The sequence below is a fragment of the Bombus bifarius genome, unplaced genomic scaffold (genome assembly GCF_011952205.1).
Source record: "Bombus bifarius isolate JDL3187 unplaced genomic scaffold, Bbif_JDL3187 scf7180000008216, whole genome shotgun sequence".
NCBI classification, from domain to species: Eukaryota; Metazoa; Arthropoda; class Insecta; order Hymenoptera; family Apidae; genus Bombus; species Bombus bifarius.
The window spans coordinates 553,794-564,463 of NW_022884518.1; the positions used below are offsets into that span (position 1 = coordinate 553,794).

At 34.6% G+C, this 10,670-nt stretch overlaps 1 protein-coding gene across 1 annotated transcript; it reads right to left on the reverse strand.

Moving 5' to 3' along the window:
* Window positions 1-1,275: 1,275 nt before the first annotated feature.
* LOC117211071 lies at window positions 1,276-6,006 on the reverse strand. The gene is made up of 7 exons (XM_033454649.1): window positions 5,063-6,006; window positions 4,462-5,010; window positions 3,481-3,667; window positions 2,601-2,717; window positions 2,421-2,538; window positions 1,853-2,114; window positions 1,276-1,761 (listed from the first exon to the last, which is right to left on the reverse strand). Exons 2-7 carry the CDS (start codon window positions 4,494-4,496, stop codon window positions 1,686-1,688), a joined length of 795 nt encoding a protein of 264 aa, XP_033310540.1. The 5' UTR covers window positions 4,497-5,010; window positions 5,063-6,006; the 3' UTR covers window positions 1,276-1,685.
* Window positions 6,007-10,670: the final 4,664 nt, after the last annotated feature.

The window sequence follows — 10,670 nt, forward strand, 5'->3', positions numbered from 1 at the left end:
TTCACTACTTTCATATACTCGTCTACTACCGTGGCTTTGTCCATTGTAAAGAGAAAACTGATGACGTTAATAGTACACGCTAGTATATAAGACTGACATTTAATGAATGAAAGTGAAATTTGTTGAGTGTCTAGGATCGGCCACTATACTTCTACTTCATTTAAGCTATGTAATATTTACACGAATAATGCGACTAAGTACTCTATATCTGCTGCCATTGCGATCGTCATAAACCAAAGTGGTCTTTAATCATTCATTCACCCCTGTTAAGTTGTACCCTTAAAATACCTTTTATGACGATGTACAAGTAAGCTGTTGATCAAAGTATTAGCTCGATATTAATGTGCGTTCTTGTCGCTGTGTTTTTCCTCTGAAAAAACCATGTCGAATCATTAGCAAGTATAATTAATTTAAGATATAGCTTTAGATATTTCCACTAAAAATAGCTTAAAAGAGGTAACTTGGAAAAGGGTGGTTGGGTGTATAGACAAGTCTATATAAAAGAATAAAGAATAGTTAAATATTAATTAACACTTTCGCTGTCACGCCTCTCACATATGTGACGCTCTATTGCTTTCCACAGCCCCAGGCGTTACGCATATGTATGTGACGCATTCTAAGTGCAGCATAGATTGTCTGGTTACCATTTTCTATTATTATATACGTAAAAATATATATCATATTACGCAACATGTTGAAAATTTGGAATTTAGACTGTAGATTTTTTCCTTAAACAATGGTAACAAAAAGGTTAAAAAGATCTATACGGATCTTGATCTCGTTATTTTCTTCATTAAGGTACGATTAAACGAAAGATATTTTGTCTATAGATCCCCCGTCTATCTTCTCCTTGAGAAAATACCCTGAGTTACGTAAACATTTAAGCTACCACGGATCAGATTCCAGGTTGAAATTTCGCATTAAATTAATGGACGTCCGATAATACGCACGTGAACAGTTCACCTCCCTGTCATGATTAATAATTCTATACCTTTTACTGCTACTAGTGATATCACATTACTTATACTTTAAAAAACAACCATAACTTATTGAATTGTTCAGATAAGTCAAGTCATAAATAATATCACAATTTACATTGAAATAGATCTCTGCGTATGTATTGTACACGTTACGTAAAACATGTTGAAATTTCATTAGTATCGCAATGAGATACGATTGTCGTGGCAATATTGATATTTGAAATGAATTTGAAAATTTATATAGAAGTCATAAGATATTTAGTGCAAATATACATTTAATATATATTTAAGAAGAGATTCGTATGCAAAGTGAATAACGTATCTTAAACGTATAACAAATGTTAAATATGTTGTTATTGAACGTTAGAGCTTATTAATAATATAATGGATAACAGTTCATATATTTTTCTGACCTGTGCGAAATATACACTTGTACTAGACATCTTGTAATTTCTAAACATATTTTGAAATTCATGAGATTTCAAGCTTCACTCGTATAATCGCTATTGTGAAATCTTATTAACAATGCTAATGAATTTTCCATATACAAGTATATTCATAAGAAATGTTTACAAATGTTTGGGCGCTTTCTTCACGAACTTATAGAAATTCTTATGAGAGTGATTACATTGCATGCATTTTGATCTTCAGATGTTTTATTCATCATTATGGTATTCCATGAGAATACGTATCCACTGTAACCAATCATATACATGTATAGCTTAGAAAATAAACCGGAAACGACATTTTTCTGCAGAAACTTTCTTCATTGTGCTGATGTCTAAAATCACATGCTATAAATATTGGCCACATTTTTTAATATAGAAGGCGAAGAATGTGCAATGTGCGCGCAAGAACTAAGATATACTCACCCACTGATAGCCAGCAGAGCACAACCATGCTGAACGAAGAGAATTAAACTGATGTCACAGGCAATATAAACAGCTACAAGTATTGACATCGATGTTATCATATGCGCTAGTATAACATAATAATATCGCTCTTCGTCCACGAAGTAATAAGCTGGGTAGATAAATTCGCGGCTCCGTGACTCGTTCAAGGGCGCGACGATGTTCAGAATAGGTGATATAACCGGTATGAGGGCGAACATAATGGCGGTGACAAATGTGCTGACTAAATGCAAAAGGAATAAAATACAAAATAAAATAGCAATTATTTACGGCAGATACACCTTATCAATTGATGTAAACTTGGGATTTGTTGTCAAGTAATTGCACTTCATATTCATATATGTATTATATATTCATGTATATTTCATGTATATGTATGTATATTCATTTCATATATTCGCATAAGCAGTTTTAGTGTTGCGCGAGTATATCATACTGTTATGGTTTGAAATGAATTTAGAGTAGGTTTGAATTAGTTTTTTTAATTAAGTTTAGTGCAATGTGAAAATTAGTTCATTTTCTTTGTCACCTTTGTATATAAAGGACAAGATCATTGCCTTCTGAGAGTACATGTCCAAAATCTCTAATTCCTTCGTTGGTCGTTCTATCAAACGTTCGGCGATGATATCGCTTAAAAGTTCTTTCAACTACAATTTTAAAGATGCTTATAATCATCAAAGAGATTACAGAATGTCGATCTGTCTTTCACCTTCTTCTCGTTCAGAATGTAATTGTACTGCTTGAGAACAAGTATTAATGTTACATCCAAATGCGGCATTTGTTCTAACAGTATGTCCAAGCTGTAAAACTCTAGTACCCGTGATATCTACAATATATAGAAAATATTTACATTACATATTTACATATACAGGGTGGTTGGTAACTGGTGGTACAAGCGGAAAGGGGGTGATTCTACGCGAAAAAAGAAGTCGAAAATATAGAATAAAAATTTTTCGTTTGAGGCTTTGTTTTCGAGGAATTCGACTTTGAATTTTCGCTCGGTACGCGTGCGGTACATTATAACGGATCTCACTGTAGATCGTTGTCTCGATGGAAAAATTTAAAAAGAAAAAAGAAAAAATTAAAAAAAATTTTTATTCTGTATTTTCGACTTCTTTTTTCGCGTAGAATCACCCGCCTTCCGCTTGTGCCACTAGTTACCAACCACCCTGTATAATCTCTATATCCTATCATATCGAAAGATTCTATTATATAAAAGCGACATGTGAAAAACATGATATCATATTTCCCGTCTTTTGCAAAAGTTTAAATAAGAACTTTAAAATTCAACATGCTGTCAACCAATATCGCACTAAAACTATTTTCATATCTGAAAACCATTTCGCATATAGCTTTGTGATCTATGTATATGTATTATATGTATTAAATACACTGACACAGTCTAATTCTTAACCTCTGGAATACATTTTACAGATACTGTGTCTCCAACCAGTATAACACATTTTTATATTAATACCGTTAATGGTTACAAGCAAAATGGTTATAGGAAATAAAACTCGATTGCTAGATATTTTTTATAAATGAGATGCGTATAGGCTGGATATAATATTAATTAATGAAAACAATACCTGAGTTGCAATACAGGCAATAGTCACAACCAATGTGACAAGTCGCATTGTAATTTTCGGGAATTCTTCCTGATAAGGCCACACACCAACAAGCTGTCCGAAAAATTTGACGGTTTTAAAATATTGAAACTTGGTCGTTTGCCAATCCATAGTCGTGTATAGCCAATAATCAGTATTGCATACGTCGCTAGAGATCGTGAGATATAAAATTCGTTAGATTGGACTAAAATTGAATTATACGACTTGATTACTGACTAGAATTAATAGCCTAAGCGATGTTTATGCATTTATAGAAAATTTCAAGCAAAAATCCGTAGAATGTATAAGAGAATGTACATATAAGAAGATACTAGAATATGTAAAATAACGAGAGTAAAATACTCGTTATAATATTTAATAAATGGAATAAAATTGATCAAGTACTGTTCACCAATATCATGTTTATGAAAATGTAGATTCAAATGAATCTCTACAATTTAAGAGTTACATTAAATGAACAGAAATGCAGCTAATACCCTCCACTGTCCAAACTGCAATAATCGAGTAGGCCAAGTTCAAACGTGTATATCCTCCATTACATCAATAACAATAGCAAGTTTGTGATCGTTTTAAGAAATTGCACTCGCTTTTAGCGATCTGATTAATTTATACGGGAAATGGAATTATTTTAGAGGCGAAACACATCTGCATTTTCTCATTCACTATATCCATGCTATCACTAATACTTCTATGCGAAAAAAGTTTATTAATTTAAAGGTAATTTAATTTAACATAGTACTAGTGTACATAGTAAGTACATAAACGTTGGAGAGAATAATTTATATGTAATATGTTGGTAAGTGCGCCTATATAGAGAACATGAAAAATTAATGGTGGAGGGGCAGCTACATTCCTTTTGGTATCGGCACCATATTGTAAGCTGATATACCACAGGTGATATTTCATATAACGGATGAATCGTTTGATACAAGCAATACCTACCAATCAATATTTTCTTTTCCAATTTCACGAGGCATAAATCATTTGATTACAAATTTCTCATGCGTGAAGTATAGAAAAATATCCTATAGAATAAACAAGTTGATTTTCATTCAAGTTTATGATATGTACTATTTTGTTCAACGAGAAAAGTCAGCAGAGTTAAACAGAGCGATCACGTACTAAGCATGTGACAGACGCAAGAAACGCTGGTTATTGGCTGACGGATGTTCGACTTCTCGGGATTATGGCACGAGAGATGGCAGTGCCAAGTAAATACATTACGCAGTATGGACATGAACCTACGTTTGTTTTTAACATTCGAAAAAAAAATCGTACTTTGAACAAGGTATTTTCATTGATTTATCAAATACAATTTCACAATCGATATGTCGAGTAGTCCTAGATAAATGCTCTGTTGCTTTCGTATAAAAACAACTTTCCATCGGCGTAATATTTTGAGTAGCTTTTTTCTTTGCATGTTACCGCCGCTCCATTTTAGTTTTCGGGATTATTCTAAGTGACTGTTCGTTCCTCTGCTTTTCTATTGATCTATAAAGAATATAAGAATTAATTGAACATATCTCTAAATTACAAAAAATACCTTCTTCATCGCTATCTTCATCACTGCTCTTTCCTCCTCTCTATCGTCAAATGCTTTATGGCAGTAGTTTTGAGTATTCTTCGAACTGTTATGGAGTTTATTTCCGTGTTAGATTCGTTTCTTGCTATTTCACCCATTTCTGAGGATGTAATTTTTGATTCTTTGTTCATTATATTGACTATTTTTTTGCCTCGGCCTGTAAGGTCCTGAGGATATCCGTTTCACGTATCATTTGTCAGATCTTTTTTGCCATGAAAACATTCAATCACACCACTCACGGTAAAACGACTTCTGTCGTTTTATTTACTAATTATTATGTAGTAATAATTATTATGTAGTAAGTACGGATACACGCACTTTCTATATTGAGTTTTACTCAACAATTTGTGACATTTCATTTTAAACGATTAAACTAAACAAATGAACAACGTAACGTACGAACGTAATTTTGTAATTACTACCTAATGACAAAATCCGCAACTACCTAGTTCCCAACCCAATAGATCGATTCCGATTGTAAGTACGACTTAGTTATAATTTCTATCGTTCCAGTAGCGCTGCTATCTTATTCTATACTGAACCGATAATGTCGGATGTAACACCTAAATGGTGTGGCGGGCTACGTTAGTCTCCGCACCATGGAACACTATTCTATTGCATGCAAAACCTATCTTATTCTTAGTCAATGATATTACGAAGATTTATGATAGAGATTTAATAAAAAGAAAATGTACAAATATATCCCTGTAATCACGTGTAATGTGTAACTAGAGAGGTATTTTTACCACAGATTTTTACTCCTGTTGACTTTACGATACTCGTCTGTAGCTTTACCAACTATATTAGTTGGATTGAATTAATTGCGCCGCTCACCGCTGTAAATCGCAGAGGGCGTAAGAAACACTGAGTTTTTGCACGATCGGTATTTCAGAACACGGAACACGAAGTCCCATAAGATGCAAGGTTTGTTCTGTATATGTATATATGATCGTCTACTATAGAATATATGTAAATCGATTCCGATTGTAATTATATCGATCATTAATTCAAGTATAATTTATACCGTTCCAGTAACGCAAGTATTTTATTTTACCCTGAACCGATAATGTCGCATTAGACATTGAAATAGCATTATATGAAGGTATACGGAGGGTTACGTAGCTTTCAAGCTATGAAACGCTTATTTACATTGCAGGCAATATCTATGTTATTCTTAATCACTGCGAAATCACAGACGAGATATTCCCGTCCGCAATCAGAGATATCGTTCTTAGCACAATTACATGAACAGGTTTTAATATTCGTATATCGAAGTATAGGGAAAACCATTCGAAAATTGAGTCATGAAAAATCAATATGGAAGACAAGAAGGTTCTCGTTCTATGCATGCGTGGCATGCTATGAATGTGTCAAACAAAGACGGAGACACTCCGTTCATCTCTGTCTGTCTCGCAGAACGAGAACCTTCTTGGCCTCCATGTTGATTTTCCATGACTCAATTTTCGAGCGATTGTCCCTAGCAAGTGTTGAGTCCTGTTTATGCGATCGTGGTCCTTAGTCAATGCCAGGTGGTATTTATAAAATAATGTATTATTTTATTAGTCATTTCCTGCGTTTAGGCAAAAAGCTTTTAAAGAAAGCATAGAGACAGGTTTACGATACCTCACTACAGATGGCAGCACATACATACCAGCGCTAAATTCAAAAATAAAATCCTAAATTGTGTCGTATTTTTGTTTTTCCAATTTTCAAATGTTTAAATATCATTTCAATAGTAACGCTGAATGAAGAAAAGACGAACTATTATATATAGATCAGAGTCATGTCTGCCGTAATGAATACAGACACCAGCGGCACTACAGATAAGCTTGAAAATATGTAGCATGATTTGTTTGTTTGTTTTATTAGTTCTTATATAATACCTTCTTGTTAACTCAAATTCGAATCGTTTCCTCGTTTTTTATATTACCTCTTGCTGTACCTCGTAAAATATACAACATTTTATATTCTTTCGTTATTATATTAATTATTATTATATTATATTAAATACTAATTACGTTGTATAATATACAAGTTTGATTATTCTGTACGAAATTAAAGATTGAATTTTAAAATATTCAGACTTGACTATTTCAGCTATGTGCCCGTACCTTATTATGTATGTATGTATATAGATTCTTATGAAACATCTATTTCGAACTCCAAATATTTCATTTGCCCGCTGTATATACACATTTTAACCATATTCTTAATACAAGCAACGACTGCTTAATTTCTATAGGCTCTAAACATTAATTCATTCGATGGAACCACCACACTCGTTTTAACGAGTATTCCCAGCTATGGAGTCCTCTCTTTTTCTAACAAGTATCTTCTGTTTCTTCTTTTTCAGTGGAAGGAACGTTCCCTCGCAAAGATATTGCGAGTGCGTAGCCATGATCGTTGTCGTACGTGTTAGCTTTGCTACAATAGAGTGGAAGATACGTACTAATTGGATGCAGCCTTTTAGGCCGCTGCCACGGAGCAACGGGGGTTGGTTTAGATTGGAAGAGTAACGACATAGACTGTAGCTGCTGCTACTGACTACTACGACAGATCAAGTTACACAAAGGCAGCTTTTTTAATTGGATAACGTCATATCGGCGCGTTCGCGCGCGTATCCTAACTTTTTTTCCCATCGATTTACTCGGTTTGCCAGCGGCCACCTATGGAACGACTATATCCTCCCCATAGAAAATCGAACGAATTCCTCTGGCTGCGCTGTCAAGCCGAGGAAAACGTCGGACCCGTTGTTGGCCTGCCACCGATACACACATCGTGTGTGAACTCGTTAGCCGTTTCGACATAGAGTTTCCGTGACTGACGAAAAAAAAAAAAGCGAGATGTGCCCTCTCTTTGGCCTGTGTCGCGCGTCGAGCTGCGCGAGAGACCACTTATCAAATAACGCGATTGTACTTTCAATTTTCAATTAGTCGTGGTGCCTAGCGAGTCTGTCAACGGCTAAGTTCCCGCTTGTCGTCACCGGTCACTATTCAACACTTTGACTATTTTTGGTTTCCTGCCGGTAGTAATAACAGGCGATAAGCAACAGCTGGAGACCGCTTTACATCTTTGTTTCTCTTTTTCATACTTATTCCAAATATAGACACCACCTGTTATCTTGCGTATTTTATAATTTTCGATACTTTGGTTCGTATGCATAATTTGCAGTAATAAGCAAAAGTGAACGCACACTTTGTACGACAGAACAACTTTTTTTTGGAGAAGTTAGAAGTTAGAATTTACAATTTGTCGGAATCGCGAATAAGGAAGTAAAGGTCACTTTTTACCATTTTTTTACCTGAGCCTGTAATGAGAACTTAAATAACACATTTTCTAGAGTTCTGTCAGTTATATATGTACGTGCTGAAAATTGTATCGAAATCAGTTGATACGGAAACAAGCGACAGACATCGAAAGATGTAAGAATCTGTACATGTTAGCCCGAATATCGCGAAACTGCGATTTTTACTATTTTTAATCATTTGTTGTTTATAGTAACGTTCATCGATTTCGAGGAAAATTTCAGCATGTACGCATAGAAAATAAGTGTGAAATCCACCGCAACGTAATTCTAAACCTCATCGAGCATGATTTTCATTGCAACGTAATATATTCATCAGGAAGAACGAAAGTCTCGAAAAAACCATGGATCGCAAATACCCTGTCTCCACCCCACCTCCTGAAAAAGAATGTTAAAATTTTAATAATTCTTAAACTGGTTTTATTCACAATGTGTTTACATTTATGATCAACTTTAATGAGAAAGTAGCGTGCTATTTTACGAAGCAACAGGATATTAAAAATTGCCTCGTGAAATATATGAGAACACAAGAATAATGGCAGATCTCTGTGTGCAGAAGACATTCCGCAACAATGCGATTTTCAAACGGCCGTATTAACAATTTGACTATCAAGAATTAATATCGCGACATCTGAATGCAGGTCGAGTCCGTATCAATTGGCGTGAAGAAGAACAGGTTAATTATCACCTTGGCTCGTGCTGATCCACTATTAGACTTACATAAAACAGTTCGCCGAGTGAAAATCAATCAGATGACAGTGCGATGAATAATTCGAGAAGAACGCTTACTACTGTATAAAATTTCTTTTACTTTTTCACTTTTCCAAGCGTGTATTATTTACGGATGAAAGCAGTTTCTCAAGTTGTAGTATCCTCAATCGACGAAATATCAGGATTTAAGTTTATAGGAATTCCCATGCAACGGTTGAAAGATCTAATCAAGGAGAATCGTATTATTGGTTGTATCCTTCTGGCTATATCGATAACAAGTGCAATATATTTGCGATTCGATTTTCATGCTCACGTCTCTTAAGCAAATTACGTGAAATTATACCACGCCAGGGTAGTCACTTCGTCTATTTTATGCACGATGGTGCTCCATCTAACCATAGCCAACTGGTTCGCCAATTTTTAAACGAAAATTTTCGGTTACCGTGAATAGCACGTGGACCTGCTCCTCACATTTCTTCTTCCACTTTTCTTCCACATTCAATCTCCTTGTTTATGAGATTCGTCGGCGGTCCTTTTGGGGGGAGAAGAAATTATTTGTAGTTCAAGTGAACAGATTACATGTGATTGCATGTGACCTTTTTCATACAAAATCAATACGTAATCTTGGGGAGTAACTTGGCGGAAATGTAGAAATGCGAGTTCAGGGCTATTTAAATAGACGGAAAGGAAAAAGAAAAGAAGAAGAAAGGAGAAAGATAAAAAGGTAAAGAAGAAATAAGATATGGGGTATATAATGGTGGATCTGAGGCATCTACGTGCAATAGTAAGAGCTATTTTCCCTGCATCTGTCTGCAGAATGTAAACACATTGTACATAAAACCAGTTTAGGAATTATTAAAACTTTAACATTTCTTCCGAGAGGGGTCACGTGCGACCAGTGGCCCCTTTGAGACTTTTGTTCCTCGTGACGAGTAGAATACACTGGAATAAAAAAATGTTGACCCTGAAAATCATGCTCGAGGTCGCTTTTTACACCTTTTTTTACACTTACTTTTTTGTACGCACTGTATACATATAACTGACATAAATCTACAAAATGTGTTGTATAAATTTTCATTATAAACTTAGATAAAGAAGTTGAAGAAAGTGATCTTTCGCTTTATTCCACGTGATTTCGAGTAATTGCACTTAGAAAACTAATTTGCATCTAGTGAACTAATCCAAAGAATATCAAGTCGTTTGGCCCAATTTTAGAAAAGTGTTTCTGTTTTAAAGGCTGTCCGAATGTTCACGATTGTTACAATCGTGAATATAAAAATGACACATGAAATTAACGAATAAAAGATTGAAAAAGAATGAGAGAAAAGACTACCGAATAGAACAGCTTTCAAAGAACATTTCTTCGATTAAACAAATTTGAAAATTGTTGAAAGCTACCGATTGTACGAGTATCTGGAATATAAAGAAACCATTTCATTTTGAATAAATAAATGAGGACCCATTTTCAGTACTTCGCCATTTTACCACCAAGCAACTGAAATCTAAGCCATGCCACCACTAATTATATGTTTCCCAATACGTATATTTCACCAA